This window comes from Panulirus ornatus, chromosome 63, assembly GCF_036320965.1.
Source record: "Panulirus ornatus isolate Po-2019 chromosome 63, ASM3632096v1, whole genome shotgun sequence".
Classification (NCBI taxonomy): domain Eukaryota; kingdom Metazoa; phylum Arthropoda; class Malacostraca; order Decapoda; family Palinuridae; genus Panulirus; species Panulirus ornatus.
Genome location: NC_092286.1, coordinates 28121839 through 28148557, shown reverse-complemented (window position 1 = coordinate 28148557; position 26719 = coordinate 28121839). Strand labels below are relative to the sequence as shown.

The window sequence follows — 26719 nt, the reverse complement described above, 5'->3', positions numbered from 1 at the left end:
AATAAATTTACAGTTCCAGTCGTATGGAAGACTTCACCTACACCATCACATGGGTCATCAGTCATCAAAGAACCCTGTGGCTATTCATAGTTGATCCATCCATCCCATGGGAACAGAAAAGAGAGACTGCAAAACAGCTATGACCATTATGAAAACTTATCAGTTTTCCTTTATTTTCATATGGATATTATTGCATCTTGTCTCTATTATCAGCAAATATGAGCTGTGGATTTGGTGCACTACACATTACAGCTAAAGAGCAGGTGTGAGCAAATGGGGCCTTTTCTATATCTATTCCCATGACTACTTCACTGATGCAGGAAATGGTGAGCAAGCATGAAAATTTTTTTCTTGGCACTTTCCCATATTAGCAAGGTAGTACAAGGAAAAGATAAAGAACTCAGCTAATTTGCTCACTTCCACTCTCTAGCTGTCATGTGTAATGCATTTAAAACATAGCCCTTATGCACAACCATGCCACATAGACTTTCCATGGTTCCCACAGCTGCTTCAAACACCTTGGTTCAGTCCTCTGACAGTACATCACCCCAGGTATACGACATCAGTACAATTCACTTTATACTGTACATGCTTTTCACACTCCTGCATTTTCTGATCCTGAGAACTCTTAAATCTTTTACTCTCCATACTTCCATTTTTCTCTTTTCATATATTCTTCCAAACTCTGACACCAACTTCTGTAGTTTCTAAGTGCAGAGAACACAGGGCAGTTGAGAAGCAATTGCTCAGTGTCTTCGTTATGGGAGATGCATAATGGGCAATGAAGGGTCCTGAGATATGCTGAAATGGTCTCTGTTGAGTTGTAGTGATGGGTGATGTACAGAGCAGGGATGGGTTTGTGTGATCTGTATGTCGGGATTATGATTTCTGATGGGTGTACGTCTGGTGGGTTGGAGTTTAAGACTGAGTTGGGAGGCTGGTTGTTTTTAAGTGTTTGTTGGGTTATGCAGTATGTGTGTGTTTTGCCAGTGCTATATCTGTTGCGGTAGCATAAGCTTTTTATTTCTACTAGGAGTTTGGTGGTTAGATAAAGAGTGGTTTCTTGAATCTGCTTGCAATGTAGCATAAAAAACAGACAACTGATCCTCCAAAATTAGCAATACTTTCCCTTCTCTATTTCTTCCTTTTCATTAACTTATATATATTTCAATGAAGACCCCAGCCTTCAAGTGGACTTTATGAATGGAGCCTTGAACATAAAAAAAAAACTCAGAAAGCATTTATAAACAAGGGGGAGAGTGGTGGAGTGTCTCCTCAAACAACTGTATATTATGAACTTCTAGTGAGCAGTTGAAGTATTATATCACTTTCTTAAAAATTCAAGAGTTCCCCCTAAATAAATACTATTTTTAACCATATATCCCTGAGTTGTTAGAAGCAGTGAAAAGTTTTTATCGAGGATGTAAGCATGTGTACGTGTAGGAAGAGAGGAAAGTGATTGGTTCTCAGTGAATGTAGGTTTGCGGCAGGGGTGTGTGATGTCTCCATGGTTGTTTAATTTGTTTATGGATGGGGTTGTTAGGGAGGTGAATGCAAGAATTTTGGAAAGAGGGACAAGTATGAAGTCTGTTGGGGATGAGAGAGCTTGGGAAGTGAGTTAGTTGTTGTTCGCTGATGTTACAGCGCTGGTGGCTGATTCATGTGAGAAACTGCAGAAGCTGGTGACTGAGTTTGGTAAAGTGTGTAAAAGAAGAAAGTTAAGAGTAAATGTGAATAAGAGCAAGGTTATTAGGTACTGTAGGGTTGAGGGTCAAGTCAATTGGGAGGTAAGTTTGAGTGGAGAAAACTGGAGGAAGTAAAGTGTTTTAGATATCTGATAGTGGATCTGGCAGTGGATGGAACCATGGAAGCAGAAGTGGATCATAGGGTGGGGGAGGAGGCGAAAATTCTGGGAGCCTTGAAGAATGTGTGGAAGTCGAGAACATTATCTCGGAAAGCAAAAATGGGTATGTTTGAAGGAATGGTGGTTCCAACAATGTTGTATGGTTGCGAGGCGTGGGCTATGGATAGAGTTGTGCACAGGAGGATGGATGTGCTGGAAATGAGATGTTTGAGGACAATGTGTGGTGTGAGGTGGTTTGATCGAGTAAGTAACGTAAGGGTAAGAGAGAAATGTGGAAATAAAAAGAGTGTGGTTGAGAGAGCTGAAGAGGGTGTTTTGAAATGTTTTGGGCACATGGAGAGAATGAGTGAGGAAAGACTGACCAAGAGGATATATGTGTCAGAGGTGGAGGGAACGAGGAGAAGTGGGAGACCAAATTGGAGGTGGAAAGATGGAGTGAAAAAGATTTTGTGTGATTGGGGCCTGAACATGCAGGAGGGTGAAAGGAGGGCAAGGAATAGAGTGAATTGGATCGATGTGGTATACCGGGGTTGACGTGCTGTCAGTGGATTGAATCAGGGCATGTGAAGCGTCTGGGGTAAACCATGGAAAGCTGTGTAGGTATGTATATTTGCGTGTGTGGACGTATGTATATACATGTGTATGGGGGTGGGTTGGGCCATTTCTTTCGTCTGTTTCCTTGCGCTACCTCGCAAATGCGAGAGACAGCGAAAAAAAAAAATTCCCTGAGGGATATGGAAGAAATAATACAGCACATGTATTCCCAGCATGTAACAGAAGGCAAATACGAGGGGAGGGAGCTGTGGCTGGAAATCCTCCCTTCTTGTGTTACTTTCCAAAAGAAGGAACAGAGCAAGGAGCCAAGTGACGAATTCTTCTAAGGTTCAGTAATCTGTTCTTAATGCTACCTCGCCCATGCACAGAATGGCAAGCATGTACAAAAAAAAAATACTAGTATTTAAAATACAAAAAGCAATGTTGCAATACCATTTTGCTTCAATCTGCAAATCCCGAGGGAAAAAATGTGTTTATCAATTTACTTCTGTTTAACTAAATGAAAATCTGCAAATATATGCACATTCTTTTTACCACTTCTTTTTGAAGGTATTACCAAAATCAAACTCATCTTACTTTGGCAGTTAATGCAAAAATTCAAATATCTAAAAATACCTCATTAGTGAGGATGTGCCAGAAACAAACCAAGAAAAGGTATCATTCACTCACACCTATTCTTTGGCTGTGATCTGTACTGCACTCACACCACAGCCCTATAACCCCAGTCAGGTCCCACACACCTCTATATGGTTTCCATCCAATCGCTTAACATGCCGTAGTTCAGTCCACCAAATAATTCCAATTCACTCTATTCCATGCACTTCTTTCACAATCTTGCATGCTCAGGCCCTAAGAACTCAAAATCCTTTTAACTCAATCTTTCCATCTCTAATTTGGTCAACCCTTTCTTCTTGTCTCATGCACTATCAAAAATATATTATCTTTAAGGTGTTAGGGCCATCAACTGATTCCTACTGCAGTTTCATCCGAAGGGTGCTTAGAATGATCTTTCTAACATCCCATCTCTCCGATCAAAATACAAGATCACATATTCTGCCCTACTAACCTATGAGAAAGAAAGTAAATAGTCTTAAGTTTAGAACCAAGCTAGAAGGCATAATAAAAAATGTAGAAAACGAGGTGAGGGTTTGTGCAAGGAAATATATATTGCATGAACTTTGTACCTGAGAAAGCTTTACAGAGGCAACTTTTGCAAAACATATCAAAATTTGCTAGCTACAATAACCTTCAAAATGACACTGCCAACATTTCCACATGCTATCTATCTCTGATCCTTGTTCCCTCTGGGAACTCCCTCAAGGGGGTAGCCAAAACAAAAGAAGTTTCACAAGAAAATCCACTGCTGCTTCTTAGCCTTTAGCACCTGACCCTTAACAGGCCACTGGCAGAGGACAACGCTATCACATGAATTACAGAAAATTATTCGAACAATAGCTATTCCTATTCATTTTTCTAAAACCTCTCAGTATCATTTTTTTGAAATGAGATCAATCAAGTGTATACAGCCTTAAAAGTTTCCTATAACTTGCTATCAATTCATTAAAATAAGTAAACTGAAGTAATTTCAATACCATAAAATCTTACTGAACACAATGCTTGTCAAAAAAAATATTCAAGGCATTCCTTGCATTTGACAGGTCTTGAAGAATTAACCATAAGCTGGATTTCCATATTTCTTTTGAAAAAGAAAAAAAAAAAAAAAATCGTGATGCTGTCTTTCTCAACTATCTTTTAAGTAAAATTCTAGACCTCCTCCCCCTAACAGTATAAACAGCTGTGCTACATGCTCCAAGCTGAAAACACTGTAACCCCGTCGTCTTTTCTTCTTTTTGAAATGTCACCATCTTTAAATGATATAATTTGTTTAAAACTAATCTAAAGCATTTACTAAAAAATTCATCCATCAAAACTAATCCAAATTTCAAGGCCAAAATACTATTCAATTAAGACTTAATGATCACCAGATTCTTATGAGAAATCTCCATCAACAAAGAAAGACATAAATTCCACCTTGTGCTGAAATCTGGCTTAGTTCAGCAGAGAAGTCTACAAACAGTTAGTTGTCCTACTCCTACACACCATATTTTTGACACAACTAGCAATATTAAAAACACCCAGAGCAAAATATTCGAGAGTAGAGTACTCTTATACAGAAATTAATAGAATGGGCAAGATATAATCAAGTAGCTGTCTCATTCATATTTTTGCAATTCAAATTTTAATTTACCAGTAAAATGACAATGAATATCAAAATGTCTTCTATGTCCCAACCCATCAAATACCACCTGATGTTAAAAACAAAATTCTAAGATACCAAGATCATCGACATAAATGAGCAAAAAAAACCTCAATATATGAAACAATACTAATGAACAAATACATGTAACAAATACCTCACACAAGCCTGAATTCTCTAACACTCCAGGGGAATGTTATGGCGTTGCTTCTGACTTGACCAGGATGAAAGCAATGCCTGAAGCTTTAAATTCTACCTTTTGCAAACTTTTTTGGGAAACAGGGTGACAAAATTGGTAAAAAAAAAAAGTACAGGCATGAACAATTCAGCTCTCACTCTTTATGAAGCATGGAGTCAGCTAAGCACAGAGTATACTATAGTATAACAAGATCAAACAACAGTATGTACAACTCTGCCCATTTTCATGGTAGAGCCTTCACACTTTAGTTATTCCATAAGTGCATTTACCAATATGATTACAGTGGCATTCCCACTGGTGATAAACAATGCCAATACTCATTCTCACTCAAGTGCTACAGATGAATTGAGGCATTAGTGAGTGTATCATCAACTGATTATAACGTGCACTAGCAGCAGCACATAGGACATCAGGTAAGAAAGTCACCGTTTTCTTTTACTTAATTTACTTTACATTAATATTTCTCTAGCACCAAGAATTAAGGGATCTTTATTACCCGATTCACCGGAGTTAGTACATAGCATAACACACACTAAACCCCTAAGAAGTCAAAATACTCTACAGTAGCTTAGACTGGCTAATTAAGAAATTGTAAGCATCACCATAAGAAGAAATTGTAATGGTTTCTACATTCAACATACCAGAGAAATGTCCTCTTCTGGATGTATAATACGGGAGTTAGCAGAGACTGTAGTGATGAGTGCAGGTTTCTTGGATTCTAATTTGTCTTGAAGTCCACCACTAACAGCTGAAGACTGGCTGCTAGGAATGGACTGCCCATTAGCTTGACTGTATGCTGGAAATGCTGGTTTGACTGGACCAATCTGACCACTCGTGGTGGTTGTATGCTATGGAAAGAGGATGCTGAATGAGCAACAACAAATATGCAAGCTACATTCTTTAATCAATATTATACACAAACACTAGAGGAGACAGAGAGTAGCTACAGATAAATGTGAGGTCCTAGGTGAGAATGAAGAGGAAGAAATACTAAGTACATATAGATACAAGTCATAGTGTTGAAAATAAGTTTCTTTTAAGGGTATCCCAAGTAATCAGCAATTTGCAGGGAAGATATATTTAAAAAAAAAAAAAAAAAAAAAAAAAAAAAAACTCAAGTTACAAGTAAAAATCATGTTTGCAAATGTTTAGTAAAATTTCCTGCTCTCCAACAGAAGTCCTAACGTTAGTCTGCATTTATGCTTAACCAGAGTAACTGACGAGTGTAACTGCTCTTAACTAAATGTTCACTGCATCATTAATACACTTTATCTTCTAGTGACAGAATAACATGCTACTAAAACAACTGATGCTTTTACAAAATACAAGCAGTAGAAACTACCCATAATGTAATATAACCAAAAGCACCTAAAGCATCATTATCAGAAGCACCTAATGCCCTCTATCAGGAGAGCTTGAATTCTTGGATAATTCCAAAAAGTTTGAGACTAATCTACATAGCCCCACTCCAAAATGGAGGCAACAAAGCAATCCCAGTAAACTATCAACCAATATCACTGACTTCACACATCAATTAAATTTTCTCAGGTCCTATGGTGTGCGTTGACTGACCTCATGGAATCACATAATTCATATAAAAAAGAGAAACAATGTCAAAGCAACATCACAGCTCTTAAATGATAACCACAATGAAATTGCAGATACTGGAATAAAAATAAAATGCTTACATGACAAACATTTCACAAAAGCCTTTAGTAAGTGTGACCACAGTGTCATAACACACAAAATGAATAAGACAGGAGTAACTGGAAAAGTTGGAAAATGGATATACAACTCAACTATGTATCAAAATAAAATGCTGTAATTCAAGCTATTTCCTACCTCCATAGGAATATGCTCAGTTCCCCAAGGAAGCATGCGTGTCCTTCTACTGTTTCTCATCCTCGTATCTGACATAGTTGTAAATACAAGCCAATGTTACATACTATCCTTTGCATATGATCTAGAATAAGCACGAAAATTTTACTAAAAACCTATGAAATTACAAAAATAAACCATGCTTTACAATGAGACGTTTCAACGGCTATGCTAAGAGGAAGAGTAAATACATAGAGAACTCAAAATACTACACAGAAACATTTTTTTTTTTTTTTGTCACTGTCTCCCGCGTTTGCGAGGTAGCGCAAGGAAACAGACGAAAGAAATGGCCCAACCCACCCCCATACACATGTATATACATACGTCCACACACGCAAATATACACACCTACACAGCTTTCCATGGTTTACCCCAGACGCTTCACATGCCCTGATTCAATCCACTGACAGCACGTCAACCCCGGTATACCACATCGCTCCAATTCACTCTATTCCTTGCCCTCCTTTCACCCTCCTGCATGTTCAGGCCCCGATCACACAAAATCTTTTTCACACCATCTTTCCACCTCCAATTTGGTCTCCCTCTTCTCCTCGTTCCCTCCACCTCCGACACATATATCCTCTTGGTCAATCTTTCCTCACTCATTCTCTCCATGTGCCCAAACCATTTCAAAACACCCTCTTCTGCTCTCTCAACCACGCTCTTTTTATTTCCACACATCTCTCTTACCCTTACATTACTTACTCGATCAAACCACCTCACACCACACACTGTCCTCAAACATCTCATTTCTAGCACATCCATCCTCCTGCGCACAACTCTATCCATAGCTCACGCCTCGCAACCATACAACATTGTTGGAACCACTATTCCTTCAAACATACCCATTTTTGCTTTCCGAGATAATGTTCTCAACTTCCACACATTCTTCAAGGCTCCCAGAATTTTCGCCCCCTCCCCCACCCTATGATCCACTTCCGCTTCCATGGTTCCATCCGCTGCCAGATCCACTCCCAGATATCTAAAACACTTCACTTCCTCCAGTTTTTCTCCATTCAAACTCACCTCCCAATTGACTTGACCCTCAACCCTACTGTACCTAATAACCTTGCTCTTATTCACATTTACTCTTAACTTTCTTCTTTCACACACTTTACCAAACTCAGTCACCAGCTTCTGCAGTTTCTCACAGAAACATATACAATCATATTTTGAAAGAGCAATATGAAAAGTCTTCAAAGTAAAACAATCTTATGACCTTAACTCCAGCAACCAAAGCAAGAGCTTCCTCTTCTAAAAAAAAGATGGCAAGCTAAAATGTATGTACCTTCAAGTAAAGGGACTCTCTTCTGAGCTTGAGAATAAAGGACACCTAAAGGGTACCAATAACCTTCCAAACAGAATGCTTCTCTCTGTGCTAATATCACTTCTCAGGATGAATGAAACTCCCATTAGAGAGTGAGCATAATTCTTTCAAAACCTGTGATGATTTTGTCAAGGATAGGAAGAAAAGGGAAGGACTAAGAACACTAAACATATACTCTTTGGAGGAAAGAATGTTGAAGTATATCATAAACTACAACTGGAAATCTTGAAAGACACTGTACCCAACCTAAAAACATTTCACCAAGATGGAAAACCCAGGAAACTGAAAATCATTACCAATTATAAGAAAAAATGCAGAAAATTAAGTAATAGAAAACTACATATCTGGGGCCCAAAACAGAATTTACCCACATTCCAAAAACATTACAAACTTGGAGTAATATAAAAAAATAATGCTGAGAAAAGTTTCTACAATTTGCACTTGATCAGGACAAGATGTGGTAGAAATGTAGGCCTATAGGCTACAGCCTCCTGCACCCTAACTGAACACATAAAAAATGAAGGCAGCTTGGTCTGGGAGCAAACTATGTGGCTAGGTGACCTCTAAAACCTATATACAATATACAAAATGTATTCTATACACACGTATATACTAACCTGGGCTGCAGACGGGAATAATGGCTTATTAGGAGGCTGAGAGGTGCTTGGTGGATTGGTAGCAGGTGGTCCACCAGGTGGAGGCATAGGACCCAAGGGCCCCATATGACCAGGCATCATACCTGGTCCACCCATATAAGGAGGCATGGGACCCATTGGCCCCATGGGTCCCATGATTGGCATCATAGGTCCATTTGGACCCATCATGGGTCCCATAGGCCCTGGTGGTCCCTGAGAAGGCACAGTTGGGGGTGGAGGATTTGATTGGCCAGGCAGACTAGACTGTGAATCGTCATCTTCTTCTTCGTCTTGCCTCCGGCCTCCAGCACCCATTCTCCCTGCACGCTGTCTTTCATGTTCCTTTAGATCTTCCTCTGGTATACCTTCCATTCCATATATTTCTATTTCTATATTGTTTCGGTTTGGGAGGGCATTTGGTACTTTGTCAATAGTTTCTTTATGAACCTGTAAAGCAACAGCAGTCTTCATGAAACCAAAGAAATTCTTCTGATAATTATTTCATGTACTGGAAAAAAAAACTGGCTATCAAAATTAAAGACAATTTTCTTAAAAGTTGGCAAGGAATATAATAGCACTGCATCTGATAAGATGGAAGGAATAGTGCATCATAACTGTGTGGTGTCACCATTGATAAATGATTTTATGGATGCGGCACTGCATGAGATGGAACGATTACAAAGTGGGTGTGTGTGTGTGTGTGTGTGTGAGAGAGAGAGAGAGAGAGAGAGAGAGAGAGAGAGAGAGAGAGAATACTGTTGTCATTGCTGTATTATCAGCTGTATTGCAGAACTACTGGCAAGAACTGCAAGCCAGTCTGATGATGTAGATAGGAGAATACTGAAGATGAATCTAATCAAAAGATGCTAATGTCTGAAAGGAAAAAGATATCAGACAGTAAAATCAGTTTGCATGGTGACGAACTTAAGTTGTGGATGAGTTTAAATATTTGGGAAGGATAGTTAGAATCAGGATAGATATAGAGGAAGTGAAATATCTAAGCTTACCTGTCCTAATGGCAATGTACAATATGAAACTCAAGAGTACACACAGATAAGGAGAGGTTAAAAAAGAGAAGGGGAGGAATGAGTTTTTGCACAGTGCAGATGGAGTCAGGTCAACAGAAAAAGGAATGAAGACGTAAGATATGTGGTGTGATGAAATCATTATAATGGTACGAATGAAATTCCTTTCAGAGAGTACAGTCACACAGAATGTGTTGCAGATGACTGGTTAGTCAAGAAGATATACAGCAATCCAGCAGAAGGGACAAGAAGGAAAAGTAGACTACAGAAGAAATGGAAAGATGTAGAGAAAAGTGATTAGAGCGAAGGACATTTCAGTTGATGTTAGAAGACCACTGGAGGATCAGATACAATGGAAGCATTTTGTGTATGGAGAAGGTATAACTGGAAATAATGATCTCTACTAACAACAAAACTTGATCTGTAAAGCAAAAAAATAAAGAGCAGTTATATAACCATGAAATTCCAAATTTTGCAAATAAACTGGACACAGGTTCAGAATGTGTGTGTAAAGGATGTCTGTCTCTGATCTACCCCATAAAATTGGGAATGGAGTAATAATAATAGCTAAAATTATATCATCTTTTTATTCTCCCTAAAATTTACTGATAGTCTCTCACCCCAACTCTCATTTGCCCTTTTTTTCACCTCTTGCACCTTTCTCTTGACCTCCTGTCTCTTTCTTTTATACTTCTCCCACTCAATTGCATTTTTTCCCTGCAAAAATCGTCCAAATGCCTCTCTCTTCTCTTTCACTAATACTCTTACTTCTTCATCCCACCACTCACTACCCTTTCTAAACAGCCCACCTCCCACTCTTCTCATGCCACAAGCATCTTTTGTGCAATCCATCACTGATTCCCTAAATACATCCCATTCCTCCCCCACTCCCCTTACTTCCATTGTTCTCACCTTTTTCCATTCTGTACACAGTCTCTCCTGATACTTCTTCACACAGGTCTCCTTCCCAAGCTCACTTACTCTCACCACCTTCTTCACCCCAAGACAAGGGAGCAAATGGGAACTTCAGTAAAGGGCGTAAATGGGGAGGTGATAACAAGTAGTGGTGATGTGAGAAGGAGATGGAATGAGTATTTTGAAGGTTTGTTGAATGTGTCTGATGACAGAGTGGCAGATATAGGGTGTTTGGGTCGAGGTGGTGTGCAAAGCGAGAGGGTTAGGGAAAATGATTTGGTAAACAGAGAAGAGGTAGTAAAAGCTTTGCGGAAGATGAAAGCCGGCAAGGCAGCAGGTTTGGATGGTATTGCAGTGGAATTTATTAAAAAAGGGGGTGACTGTATTGTTGACTGGTTGGTAAGGTTATGTAATGTATGTATGACTCATGGTGAGGTGCCTGAGGATTGGCGGAATGCTTGCATAGTGCCATTGTACAAAGGCAAAGGGGATAAGAGTGAGTGCTCAAATTACAGAGGTATAAGTTTGTTGAGTATTCCTGGTAAATTATATGGGAGGGTATTGATTGAGAGGGTGAAGGCATGTACAGAGCATCAGATTGGGGAAGAGCAGTGTGGTTTCAGAAGTGGTAGAGGATGTGTGGATCAGGTGTTTGCTTTGAAGAATGTATGTGAGAAATACTTAGAAAAGCAAATGGATTTGTATGTAGCATTTATGGATCTGGAGAAGGCATATGATAGAGTTGATAGAGATGCTCTGTGGAAGGTATTAAGAATATATGGTGTGGGAGGCAAGTTGTTAGAAGCAGTGAAAAGTTTTTATCGAGGATGTAAGGCATGTGTACGTGTAGGAAGAGAGGAAAGTGATTGGTTCTCAGTGAATGTAGGTTTGCGGCAGGGGTGTGTGATGTCTCCATGGTTGTTTAATTTGTTTATGGATGGGGTTGTTAGGGAGGTAAATGCAAGAGTTTTGGAAAGAGGGGCAAGTATGAAGTCTATTGGGGATGAGAGAGCTTGGGAAGTGAGTCAGTTGTTGTTCGCTGATGATACAGCGCTGGTGGCGGATTCATGTGAGAAACTGCAGAAGCTGGTGACGGAGTTTGGTAAAGTGTGTGGAAGAAGAAAGTTAAGAGTAAATGTCAATAAGAGCAAGGTTATTAGGTACAGTAGGGTTGAGGGTCAAGTCAATTGGGAGGTGAGTTTGAATGGAGAAAAACTGGAGGAAGTGAAGTGTTTTAGATATCTGGGAGTGGATCTGGCAGCGGATGGAACCATGGAAGCGGAAGTGGATCATAGGGTGGGGGAGGGGGCGAAAATTTTGGGAGCCTTGAAAAATGTGTGGAAGTCGAGAACATTATCCCGGAAAGCAAAAATGGGTATGTTTGAAGGAATAGTAGTTCCAACAATGTTGTATGGTTGCGAGGCGTGGGCTATGGATAGAGTTGTGCGCAGGAGGATGGATGTGCTGGAAATGAGATGTTTGAGGACAATGTGTGGTGTGAGGTGGTTTGATCGAGTAAGTAACGTAAGGGTAAGAGAGATGTGTGGAAATAAAAAGAGCGTGGTTGAGAGAGCAGAAGAGGGTGTTTTGAAATGGTTTGGGCACATGGAGAGAATGAGTGAGGAGAGATTGACCAAGAGGATATATGTGTCGGAGGTGGAGGGAACGAGGAGAAGAGGGAGACCAAATTGGAGGTGGAAAGATGGAGTGAAAAGGATTTTGTGTGATCGGGGCCTGAACATGCAGGAGGGTGAAAGGAGGGCAAGGAATAGAGTGAATTGGAGCGATGTGGTATACAGGGGTTGACGTGCTGTCGGTGGATTGAATCAAGGCATGTGAAGCGTCTGGGGTAAACCATGGAAAGCTGTGTAGGTATGTATATTTGCGTGTGTGGACGTGTGTATGTACATGTGTATGGGGGGGTTGGGCCATTTCTTTCGTCTGTTTCCTTGCGCTACCTCGCAAACGCGGGAGACAGCGACAAAGTATAAAAAAAAAAAAAAAAAAAAAAAAAAAATTATATCATTCACTTTGATGCTAAGGTGGCACACATGGAGTATTCAGGTCAAAGAGGCATGTAAAGCAAGAGATACAGAAGGCCTTGTATAAAATGAAATATGAAGGCAGCTGAAGTGGATGGCAATGCAGGTGAATTCTTAAGAATGAGGATTACTATAACAATGATTGGTGAGTTACGATGTTCATTATAAGTATGGATCATGGCGAGTTGCCTGAGGATTGGTGGAATGCCTGTACAAGGGAATGTTAATGGTTCCAAGTGAAGGGGGGCGCACACTAGGGTGTGTATGATGTCACTATGGCTGTTCAATTTCTTTATGGATGGGGTGGTGAGGAAGAAAAATGTGAGGGGGCCTTTGAGAAACGGGCAGATATGCAGCCTGCTGAGGATTGGATTGAGTCACTTGTTTACAGCACTGGCAGCAGATTCAGGCAAGAAACTGCAGAAGCTGGCATCTGAGTTTAGAATAGGCAAAGTGTCATACTTTAGATACCTCAGAAAGATACAACAGCAAATGGAACCATGGAACCTGAAGTGAGTCACTGGGTGAGTGAGTGTGCCCAGCAAATGTCCTGGGCACACTGGGGACAGTGTAGAAAGGGTGGTTGTGTCTGTAAAAGCAAAGAAGGATATGCTTGATGGTACAGTAGTCCCATTGGTGCGGTATGGATGCAAGGAAAGGGTCTCAAACAAAATGTGGAAGGATGGAGGACAATGAGCTGAACCGAAGCATAAGAAGTAGTTGGAGGAAACCATGAAGAGGTCTGCGAGGCTTGGTTGTGGATATAGGGCTTTGCTTTTAGTGCATTATACAAGACATCTAGAGAGAGGCTGTGAGCAAATAAGGCCAATTCCTAGTCTATTCTTAGCATTACCTCACATACACAGGAAATGACAAACACCTATGTAAATGCAAGGTTGTTACATTCAGCCGTGCAAAGAGACTTAAATTAGTTGGAGCATGAGTTTGAATGGAGGAAAAGAATGTTTTTTTAAACCCAGAAAAACTGTTAAGTTTGAAGGTATATTAGTCTCGACAGTGTTGTACAGATGTGAGGCAGGAGACATAAATAAGAATGCACAAAGGAGTAAATGTGTTTGAAATTAAATGTTTGAGGACAATGGGTGATGTGAGAAAGGTTAATCAAATCATTAATGACCAGGTGAGAAACGTGATAAGAGAATGGTTTCAGCCAGAACATGCCAAAGGTGAGAATGGTGTACATAGGATAAGTGTTTTGGAGAAATGCAGTTTACAGGGACAAATACGCTGTCAATGGGGTGAAGCAGGAAATAGGAGACATCCAAGAAAGAATGGAAAGGTCTGTGAGGCCTGTATGAGGATGAGGGCTGTGGTTTTGAAGCATTCCACATCAGCAGGAGAATGGATACAGGTGAATGAGGCCTTTTCTTTATGTTCCTGGGACTACCTCACTAAAGCAAGCAACAGAGAACAATCATTCAAAAGATTTATACATACGTATATGAATACTTAAAGTTATAATGAAAACTTCTTAGGTTGAAATAATCATAATCAGGAACTGTTGCATTCAAATCTATTACCAAATATATCCTTTTTCTTATCTTTGGGGATGGGGGAAAAAGAATACTGCCCATGTATTCCCTGTGTGCAGGTGACTAAAAGGGATGGGGGTGGGAGTGGGAGATTGGAAATCCTCCCATCCTGTTTTACTTTCCAAAAGAGGGAACAGAGGAGGTGGCTAAATGAAAATGTTTCCCTCTATGGCTCAGTCATCTGTTCTAGACACTACCTCATTAATGTATGAAATGACAAATATGTATGAAAAAAATCTTTTTTATACAGATACTGCTTTATATAGATAGATACTGTGGTTTCAGTGCATTACACATGACAGCTAGAGACTGAGTGTGAACAAATGTGGCCTCTGTTGTCTTTTCCTAGTGCTACCTTGTGCACATGTGGGGGGAAGAGGGTGCCATTTTCATGTGTGGCAGGGTGGCGGAGGGGAATGGATGAAGGCAGCATGTACGAATATGTACGTGTATATATGTATGTCTGTGTATGCATATGTGGGTGGGTTGGGCCATTCTTTTGTCCGTTTCCTTGTGCTACCTCACTAATGCGGGAGACAGCGGCAAAGTATAATGAATAAATAAATACTGCTTCGCAAAATTCTGCATGAAGAAATGGAGTGCCAAGTGCAGAACTGATCAAAAAAGAACTTAGGTCAACTGGGATGAGTGAATGAAACATGAAAGGATGTATGTACTACCCCAGATCCTTAAGAATGCCACATTTTCTAAAACCCAAAACATTTTTGAAAACCTGCAGAAGTCCAGGTACTGCCTAAGCACTATGAAAAAAATAAATTAGTGCTAGCTACATTTTGTCCTCAAAGGTGTATTGCAACATGGGCAACCTAACCTAACCTATTGGTCAAAATATTATTCTATGTACTTGAAAAACCTTTTCATAGATAATATCGTCACAACTCTAACATCAAACCTTACAAAAAGTAAGCGTCAAATGTTTTGCATGTTTTTTCTCCCAAAACCCATATCATCATGTCCCAAATCCAACATTCACATAGACCAATTATACTAGGTTTGGGAAGGTATGATGAAATACACTGCAGACTACATTAGCACCCTTAACATACTGATTATGGACCTTACTACAGCCTTATCAAGCCTGAAACTGTTGAGTTTGATCACTGGCAAAATATGATTTTGAAGACCCATTCGAGGAGGGAAGCAACTCAGACTGCATGGTGGAGAGCCAGAGTACAAATAACAAATATCCGGCAGGGGCAGAAACCTCATTTCAGTAAAGCAAAAGATAAAGAAGAAACTACAAACTTACTTGCATACAATGGATAGACAACCCTGGACCTGTATATAGTTTCTTATGACATATATGACATTTGAAATGTTTGGCTTTCTGATGTTGTATCAAAATCTTTTCATCATCAAATTCACGGTTGCAGTACCTGGTGAAGAAAAAAACATCTTAGAATACAGTATGCAAGAGATATAAATTCAATGAAAGATATCTTTATCTGGGTTCGCAAGGAACATTTTCAGCATGTTAAAAGACATCTAAACTCTAAATCATTAACACATGTAATCAAAAATATCTCAGCCATATACTTCAGGTATCTGGAAAAACATTTCTTTCCGTCATCCCGCTAATCCCAACTTAATGTGGTGAATCAAGTAAACAGCCTCCAAAATATCCTATCCACCTACAACCTATGTAAGCTGAAAAAAAATTAAAGATAAATGGTTACTTAATTGAATACAGTGAAAAAAGTGGAATTTCTCAAATAAAGGGGGGGGGGGAGACGTTGTTGTGTTGGATAGTTTGGATTTCCAATCTATGTATGGCTCATGGTAAGGTGCCTAAGGAATGGCTGAATGCCTGTATAATGCCAATGCATAAAGATGGTGTGTGTGTGTGTGTGTGTACATGGGGAGGGGGGTCAATAGGTATCAGTTTGTTGAGTGTGCCTAGTAAGCTATGTGAGAGAGTGGTGGGAAGCACATAGTTTCAGACTGTGGAGGAATGATTTGGCTTCAGTAATGGTCGACGATGTATGAATCAGGTGCTAAAAGAACAGGTGCAAGAAATAAAGAAAGAAAGGGATGTGTATGTGTCATTTATGGAAATGGAAAAAAGCTTTTTTTTTTTTTTTTTTTTTTTTTTTTTATACTTTGTCGCTGTCTCCCGCGTTTGCGAGGTAGCGCAAGGAAACAGACGAAAGAAATGGCCCAACCCCCCCCCCATACACATGTACATACACACATCCACACACGCAAATATACATACCTACACAGCTTTCCATGGTTTACCCCAGACGCTTCACATGCCTTGATTCAATCCACTGACAGCACGTCAACCCCTGTATACCACATCGCTCCAATTCACTCTATTCCTTGCCCTCCTTTCACCCTCCTGCATGTTCAGGCCCCGATCACACAAAATCTTTTTCACTCCATCTTTCCACCTCCAATTTGGTCTCCCTCTTCTCCTCGTTCCCTCCACCTCCGACACATATATCCTCTTGGTCAATCTTTCCTCACTCATTCTCTCCATGTGCCCAAACCATTTCAAAACACCCTCTTCTGCTCTCTCAACCACGCTCTTTTTATTTCCACACATCTCTCTTACCCTTACGTTACTTACTCGATCAAACCACCTCACACCACACATTGTCCTCAAACATCTCATTTCCAGCACATCCATCCTCCTGCGCACAACTCTATCCATAGCCCACGCCTCGCAACCATACAGCATTGTTGGAACCACTATTCCTTCAAACATACCCATTTTTGCTTTCCGAGATAATGTTCTCGACTTCCACACATTTTTCAAGGCTCCCAAAATTTTCGCCCCCTCCCCCACCCTATGATCCACTTCCGCTTCCATGGTTCCATCCGCTGACAGATCCACTCCCAGATATCTAAAACACTTCACTTCCTCCAGTTTTTCTCCATTCAAACTCACCTCCCAATTGACTTGACCCTCAACCCTACTGTACCTAATAACCTTGCTCTTATTCACATTTACTCTTAACTTTCTTCTTCCACACACTTTACCAAACTCAGTCACCAGCTTCTGCAGTTTCTCACATGAATCAGCCACCAGCGCTGTATCATCAGCGAACAACAACTGACTCACTTCCCAAGCTCTCTCATCCCTAACAGACTTCATACTTGCCCCTCTTTCCAGGACTCTTGCATTTACCTCCCTAACAACCCCATCCATAAACAAATTAAACAACCATGGAGACATCACACACCCCTGCCGCAAACCTACATTCACTGAGAACCAATCACTTTCCTCTCTTCCTACACGTACACATGCCTTACATCCTCGATAAAAACTTTTCACTGCTTCTAACAACTTGCCTCCCACACCATATATTCTTAATACCTTCCACAGAGCATCTCTATCAACTCTATCATATGCCTTCTCCAGATCCATAAATGCTACATACAAATCCATTTGCTTTTCTAAGTATTTCTCACATACATTCTTCAAAGCAAACACCTGATCCACACATCCTCTACCACTTCTGAAACCGCACTGCTCTTCCCCAATCTGATGCTCTGTACATGCCTTCACCCTCTCAATCAATACCCTCCCATATAATTTACCAGGAATACTCAACAAACTTATACCTCTGTAATTTGAGCACTCACTCTTATCCCCTTTGCCTTTGTACAATGGCACTATGCACGCATTCCGCCAATCCTCAGGCACCTCACCATGAGTCATACATACATTAAATAACCTTACCAACCAATCAACAATACAGTCACCCCCCTTTTTAATAAATTCCACTGCAATACCATCCAATCCTGCTGCCTTGCCGGCTTTCATCTTCCGCAAAGCTTTTACTACCTCTTCTCTGTTTACCAAATCATTTTCCCTAACCCTCTCACTTTGCACACCACCTCGACCAAAACACCCTATATCTGCCACTCTGTCATGATAGGAATTGATAGATATGATTTCTGAAAGGTCTTGTAAACATAAGTTGTGGGAGTCTGAAGAGAGGAGGGTGAGTGATTCCAAGTGAAGGTGGGTGTGTCTCCAGCTAGGGTGATGTTACCATCATGGCTCTTTACGTTTTTTATGGAAAGGGTGGTAAGGGAAGCGAATGAAAGTCTTGGAGGGAGGAACAGATATGCGGTTTGTTGGGAATGGGGGCCTGGGAAGTGAGTCAGGTGTTGTCTGCTGATGTAGCTCTGGTGACATTCACGAGAGAAACTGCAAAAGCTGGTGTATGATTTTGGGAGTTTGTGAAAGGAGACCACTGAAAGTAAATGTGAATAAAAGCAATATTACTAGGTTCAGCAGTGAAGAAAGATAGGTTATTTAGAGTACACGTTTCAATTGTGTGTGAGAGCTTGGAAGAAGCGAAGTGGTTAGATACCTGGGAGTGAATATGACAGTGAATGGAACTATGACAGCTGAAGCGAGCCAATGATGGGTGAGGGGGGGCAAAGGAATGAGTGAAACAAAAGACACTGTTCTGAAGGGCAAAAATGGGTATGTCTGATGGTATAGTATTAATGCTGGTGCTTTATGGAAGGAACGTGTGGACCTTGGGCAGAAAAGTAAAGAATAAAGAAAATGGAGTAAATAACTGAGGACATGTGGTGAGAAGGCTTGATCGAGTACAAAATGATATGATAAAGGAAGTGAAGAGATTGTGATGAAATAGCTTATATACATCAAAAGAATGAGCGAGAAGAGGTTGACCAAATTGGTTTACATGTCATACGTGGAGGGAAGAAGGAAATGGCGGAAATCAAAGGGATGAAAGAATTCCCTGGCCATGAAATATCACATGCCTTGGTCACCCATAATGTCATAAAATGTGTACATTACACAAGCTCTCTCTCTCTCTCTCTCTCTCTCTCTCTCTCTCTCTCTCTCTCTCTCTCTCTCTCTCTCTCCTTATAAAGAAATAATTAACACAGCACATTACACATATCCCTGGGGATAGAGGGGAAGAATACTGTCTGCCTTTATTCATTTCCATCGCCACCTTGCCACACATGGAACAACATCCCCCTCCCCCCTCATGTGTGCGAGGTAGCGCTAGGAAAAGACAACAAAGGCCCCATTCGTTCACGTTCAGTCTCTAGCTGTCATGCAATAATGCCTGAAACCACAGCTCCCTTTCCACATCCAGGCCCTACAGAACTTTCCATGGTTTACCCTAGGCGCTTCACATGCCCTGATTCAATCCATTGACAGCATGTTGACCCCAGTATACCACATCGATCCAATTCACTCTATTCCTTACCCGCCTTTCACCCTCCTGCATGTTCAGGCCCCGATCACTCAAAATCTTTTTCACTCCATCTTTCCACCTCCAATTTGGTCTCCCACTTCTCCTCGTTCCCTCAACCTTCGACACATATATCCTCTTGGTCAATCTTTCCTCACTCACTCATTTTTTTTTTTTTTCCCAAAAGAAAGAACAGAGAAGGGGGCCAGGTGAGGATATTCCCTCAAAGGCCCAGTCCTCTGTTCTTAACGCTACCTCGCTAATGCAGGAAATGGCGAATAGTATAAAAAAAAATATATATATATATATATATATATATATTTTTTTTTTGCTTTGTCGCTGTCTCCCTCATTTGCGAGGTAGCGCAAGGAAACAGACGAAAGAAATGGCCCAACCCACCCCCATACACATGTATATACATACGTCCACACACGCAAATATACATACCTACACAGCTTTCCATGGTTTACCCCAGATGCTTCACATGCCTTGATTCAATCCACCGACAGCACGTCAACCCCGGTATACCACATCACTCCAATTCACTCTATTCCTTGCCCTCCTTTCACCCTCCTGCATGTTCAGGCCCCAATCACACAAAATCATTTTCACTTCATCTTTCCACCTCCAATTTGGTCTCCCTCTTCTCCTCGTTCCCTCCACCTCCGACACATATATCCTCTTGGTCAATCTTTCCTCACTCATTCTCTCCATGTGCCCAAACCATTTCAAAACACCCTCTTCTGCTCTCTCAACCACGCTCTTTTTATTTCCACACATCTCTCTTACCCTTACGTTACTTACTCGATCAAACCACCTCACACCACACATTGTCCTCAAACATCTCATTTCCAGCACATCCATCCTCCTGCGCACAACTCTATCCATAGCCCACGCCTCGCAACCATACAACATTGTTGGAACCACTATTCCTTCAAACATACCCATTTTTGCTTTCCGAGATAATGTTCTCGACTTCCACACATTCTTCAAGGCTCCCAAAATTTTCGCCCCCTCCCCCACCCTATGATCCACTTCCGCTTCCATGGTTCCATCCGCTGCCACATCCACTCCCAGATATCTAAAACACTTCACTTCCTCCAGTTTTTCTCCATTCAAACTCACCTCCCAATTGACTTGACCCTCAACCCTACTGTACCTAATTACCTTGCTCTTATTCACATTTACTCTTAACTTTCTTCTTTCACACACTTTACCAAACTCAGTCACCAGCTTCTGCAGTTTCTCACATGAATTAGCCACCAGCGCTGTATCATCAGCGAACAACAACTGACTCACTTCCCAAGCTCTCTCATCCCCAACAGACTTCATACTTGCCCCTCTTTCCAAAACTCTTGCATTCACCTCCCTAACAACCCCATCCATAAACAAATTAAACAACCATGGAGACATCACACACCCCTGCCGCAAACCTACATTCACTGAGAACCAATCACTTTCCTCTCTTCCTACCCGTACACATGCCTTACATCCTCGATAAAAACTTTTCACTGCTTCTAACAACTTGCCTTCCACACCATATATTCTTAATACCTTCCACAGAGCATCTCTATCAACTCTATCATATGCCTTCTCCAGATCCATAAATGCTACATACAAATCCATTTGCTTTTCTAAGTATTTCTCACATACATTCTTCAAAGCAAACACCTGATCCACACATCCTCTACCACTTCTGAAACCACACTGCTCTTCCCCAATCTGATGCTCTGTACATGCCTTCACCCTCTCAATCAATACCCTCCCATATAATTTACCAGGAATACTCAACAAACTTATACCTCTGTAATTTGAGCACTCACTCTTATCCCCTTTGCCTTTATACAATGGCACTATGCACGCATTCCGCCAATCCTCAGGCACCTCACCATGAGTCATACATACATTAAATAACCTTACCAACCAGTCAACAATACAGTCACCCCTTTTTTAATAAATTCCACTGCAATACCATCCAAACCTGCTGCCTTGTCGGCTTTCATCTTCCGCAAAGCTTTTACTACCTCTTCTCTGTTTACCAAATCATTTTCCCTAACCCTCTCACTTTGCACACCACCTCGACCAAAACACCCTACATCTACCACTCTATCATCAAACACATTCAACAAACCTTCAAAATACTCACTCCATCTCCTTCTCACATCACCACTACTTGTTATCACCTCCCCATTTGCGCCCTTCACTGAAGTTCCCATTTGCTCCCTTGTCTTACGCACTTTATTTACCTCCTTCCAGAACATATATATACAGATCAGGTATGGCTGTAATAATTATGTACTGAATAGTATTCACCTCTTAAAACTTTCTCAAAGTCTGTGAGCTTAGGTACCCATGTAAGTACACATATACAGACTATGTAAAATCAAACCTCATCAAAAAATTAAACACTGGCCACCTCCACCCCTCAACAAGGTCCAACTAACACCAAATCGCATCAATGAAGTATACTACTTATAAAGGGTCTTTCTTTACATGCAATTAACATACATGTGTTCACCAAGGAGCTTCTTTTATCATACAGGAGAGTCCCTTATGACAAACTCATCAGAGTAAGGGATAAACCAGTCAAACCAACTTTTCCTAACCTCCCAACAGGTAGCTTTACACCCCGGCCCAATAAACCTGGAATACCCTGACCAAAACTGTCATCATCATATCTGCCTCAATCATCACGAGTAACACGAAGTCAATAACTACTGCAATGGTAACAAGGGAAACAATAACTGTGGAACATCTGATTTGTCTGAACATATATGCCCACCAGCAATATAACCATAATTGATTTATCACATTTTCTCGCCACTCCAATGCTATGCCTTCTGTTGGTTGAGTGGTACACTTCTGGGCATATAACGTGAATGCTGCCTGTATAACACACCTATAGTAAGTGTAACAATTCCATAAGTATGATTTTCATTATCTACAAGAGGCATGGCAATCATAATGACAAAAATCGTACAGATGGATCTGTTAGAGTCAGGGTTCAGCCTACAGCAATCAATCTACAGAATGCAAGGCTACATGAGATTATGTTACATCACGTTACCTGGTTGGTAAGTCAGCATTGCTACTCTTAATAGCTTCAGACTATTTTGCAGTTATAGTAATGCTTCAAGGAAAAGAATATGATTGGTGGACTGTGATTTGGAGCATTACATTCTATTCCACAATCCTGAATGAGAAGATTAGGGTGAAGGTTACAAAAAAAAACCATGCAAAGCATTGGGTTATAGTAAAAGTAGGTGAAACACCTGTACATAAACAACAGAACCTACAAAAACCTCAAGTTACCCTCCAGCAGCCGAGATTTATGATGATCTTCAATATTCTACTCAGCATATACCAACCCATACAATAACTAGACACTGCACTACCTACTCAAAAACAAAATACTAAGCTACATTTTGCATCACTGACCAGCATGCCCAACAATTTCCAGCAGCACTGGGCACCCATCTAAATCAAGTTACCAGCTTAGCTCCATATCATTATCAGTTCTGCACACTGCATAATTTTTGTTCAGCAATGTTAAGTATCTAGAGAATATAATAAATTCTGGATCAAGATTTATGGCATTAAACCCTACAGTGATATGCTATCAATATCCGCAGAATTATTGACTACCAGAGGTTAGGTAAGTTTTATTAGGTACTGCTGATCTTTTCAACACGTATTACCTCTTTTTAACTCATTATTTTTGATACCTTACAAGTTCCATACCTGTCACTCTTTAATAACAATATGCCACTCGTAAGATATCAAGGATAATATGGGGTAAAAGTAAATAACCCATATATTTGGATGAAAAACATATCAAAGAAATACTTATATTTAGAAAAATTTCAGCTATGGAAGCATAAGTTGTTACATTTATTTCCCTATGGGAAGTAATGTATGGGGTACAATGATCAAATAAAATGTGCTTCACAACTACATAACACACCAAGAAAAACCAACAAAATCTGAAAACCCAACCTAACCTCACAGGCAGGGAAAGATTAAAAGTAAATTTTGCTGTAATGTTTGAAATATGCCAAAATGATGGTGTCGTCATCGTCCTTCTGCCAAATTAGTTGCATGCAGCTGAGGAAAGTAAACACACTCAGCAAACATAATTTTCATCCTCAGAATATAAATGACACCAGACATTTTTTGTCAACATTGCAAATATTGTAAATACAGACTGCTAAGACGTTATTTGGGATTTTCTTTATTTCCAGTGAACTCTCGAAGTCTCTCCTCCCTTAAACACAAGCCACCATATCATGAGCTGTTCCTCATTATCAATATCTAACATCATAAAATGTAATCTAGTACTGAGCTCCAACTAAATCATTTCTTACAAGCATAAGGAGTCCAAGTAAGGACATTCGTATATTGAAGCATAGCAGCAAAGAACAACTAAAAGAAGAGACTGCAAGAATTAAACTTATTCTTCTTATGCAAGGAATATTAATCACGTGTTTCAAAATACTTAAAAGATTCAACAAAGTCGATACTGAACATCTCTTTTGAGTAGCACCAGCATTACTGATGAAAGGAAATGGGTTAAATCTGGACTGTACGAGATATTTTCCTTTTTTTTTTTGTTTTGTCGGTCTCCCGCGTTTGCGAGGTAGCACAAGGAAACAGACGAAAGAAATGGCCCAACCCACCCCCATACAACATGCATATACATACGTCCACACACGCAAATATACATACCTACACAGCTTTCCATGGTTTACCCCAGACGCTTCACATGCCTTGATTCAATCCACTGACAGCACGTCAACCCCTGGTATACCACATCGATCCAATTCACTCTATTCCTTGCCCTCCTTTCACCCTCCTGCATGTTCATGCCCTGATCACACAAAATCTTTTTCACTCCATCTTTCCACCTCCAATTTGGTCTCCCACTTCTCCTCGTTCCCTCCACCTCCGACACATATATCCTCTTGGTCAATCTTTCCTCACTCATTCTCTCCATGTGTCCAAACCATTTCAAAACACCCTCTTCTGCTCTCTCAACCACGCTCTTTTTATTTCCACACATCTCTCTTACCCTTACGTTACTTACTCGATCAAACCACCTCACACCACACATTGTCCTCAAACATCTCATTTCCAGCACATCCATCCTCCTGCGCACAACTCTATCCATAGCCCACACCTCGCAACCATACAACATTATTGGAACAACTATTCCTTCAAACATACCCATTTTTGCTTTCCGAGATAATGTTCTCGACTTCCACACATTCTTCAAGGCCCCCAGGATTTTCGCCCCCTCCCCCACCCTATGATCCACTTCCACTTCCATGGTTCCATCCGCTGCCAGATCCACTCCCAGATATCTAAAACACTTTACTTCCTCCAGTTTTTCTCCATTCGAACTTACCTCCCAATTGACTTGACCCTCAACCCTACTGTACCTAATTACCTTGCTCTTATTCACATTTACTCTTAACTTTCTTCTTTCACACACTTTACCAAACTCAGTCACCAGCTTCTGCAGTTTCTCACATGAATCAGCCACCAGCGCTCTACCATCAGTGAACAACTGACTCACTTCCCAAGCTCTCTCATCCCCAACAGACTTCATACTTGCCCCTCTTTCCAAAACTCTTGCATTCACCTCCCTAACAACCCCATCCATAAACAAATTAAACAACCATGGAGACATCACACACCCCTGCCGCAAACCTACATTCACTGAGAACCAATCACTTTCCTCTCTTCCCACACGTACACATGCCTTACATCCTCGATAAAAACTTTTCACTGCTTCTAACAACTTGCCTCCCACACCAATGACATTACTGATGCATGTAATAAGTTTCCAGAAAATGTTGTTCACAGCAACACCCTTAATATCTTCAAAAATTAGGTTTCATCATCACTTAGCCACTCTCCGGTATTAAGTCACCATAACAGTGGTGTACTGTGCTAGCTTCTCAACCACTGGCCATGTTGCGGTATCATAATAACACTGATTAACCTGTTACCTGCTTTGAAAGAGTATTCAAGAATCACTGTATCATTCCTCAACACGAGTAAAAAACAAGGACATGGAAAGTGGAGATGCTAGAGCTCAAGTTTATCCTTAGCATTGCCTTTGCAACAAAAAGTGAAGGGTTGCCTGTCACTGGTAAAAGGATGCATGACATTCATGTTCGATGTAACTTACGACTTTCCCATAAAAATTTCCTTCAGGCTTATTAACCTGGCAAGGTATTTTCTCAACCCGTTTTCCTGCCGGCGTGTGGAGGGTGGGGAGATAGCCTTTGCTTTGCTACTTTTCTTCCACTGCTTACATTTTTTTTTTTAGCGTTAAGACCATCTACCTTGAACTTTGGGGCTGCGTGGTCAGTGCATCTCAGTACCTCCACTGATTTGCATATCTCCCAAATCCATGCTATCTTTAGTGGTGACTCTAAAGTGATAATTCAATTTGTAATATTATAAACAAAATATACCATACACAGCAAGCAGTCATGCAATACTCAGTAACAAACATTTAATGTTGGCACATTTCTCGTATCATTCTTGCAACTAGGCGAGTTACTATAAATTGTTAGAAGCAGTGAAAAGTTTTTATCGAGGATGTAAGGCATGTGTACGTGTAGGAAGAGAGGAAAGTGATTGGTTCTCAGTGAATGTAGGTTTGCGGCAGGGGTGTGTGATGTCTCCATGGTTGTTTAATTTGTTTATGGATGGGGTTGTTAGGGAGGTAAATGCAAGAGTTTTGGAAAGAGGGGCAAGTATGAAGTCTGTTGGGGATGAGAGAGCTTGGGAAGTGAGTCAGTTGTTGTTCGCTGATGATACAGCGCTGGTGGCTGATTCATGTGAGAAACTGCAGAAGCTGGTGACTGAGTTTGGTAAAGTGTGTGGAAGAAGAAAGTTAAGAGTAAATGTGAATAAGAGCAAGGTTATTAGGTACAGTAGGGTTGAGGGTCAAGTCAATTGGGAGGTGAGTTTGAATGGAGAAAAACTGGAGGAAGTGAAGTATTTTAGATATCTGGGAGTGGATCTGGCAGCGGATGGAACCATGGAAGCGGAAGTGGATCATAGGGTGGGGGAGGGGGCGAAAATTCTGGGGGCCTTGAAGAATGTGTGGAAGTCGAGAACATTATCTCGGAAAGCAAAAATGGGTATGTTTGAAGGAATAGTGGTTCCAACAATGTTGTATGGTTGCGAGGCGTGGGCTATGGATAGAGTTGTGCGCAGGAGGATGGATGTGCTGGAAATGA

General features: G+C 40.7%; 1 protein-coding gene across 8 annotated transcripts in view; it reads right to left on the bottom strand.

Moving 5' to 3' along the window:
• LOC139745902 (BUB3-interacting and GLEBS motif-containing protein ZNF207-like) overlaps positions 1-26719 on the bottom strand; it is an 86950-nt gene that overhangs the window by 58132 nt on the left and 2099 nt on the right. For all 8 annotated transcript variants that reach the window (XM_071656562.1, XM_071656563.1, XM_071656568.1 and 5 more), the window contains exons 2-4: positions 15521-15647; positions 8698-9162; positions 5517-5723 (exon numbers count right to left, since the gene is read on the bottom strand). In XM_071656562.1, the coding sequence (XP_071512663.1) occupies positions 5517-5723; positions 8698-9162; positions 15521-15647 (799 nt within the window). The remainder of the gene's footprint in view (positions 1-5516; positions 5724-8697; positions 9163-15520; positions 15648-26719) is intronic.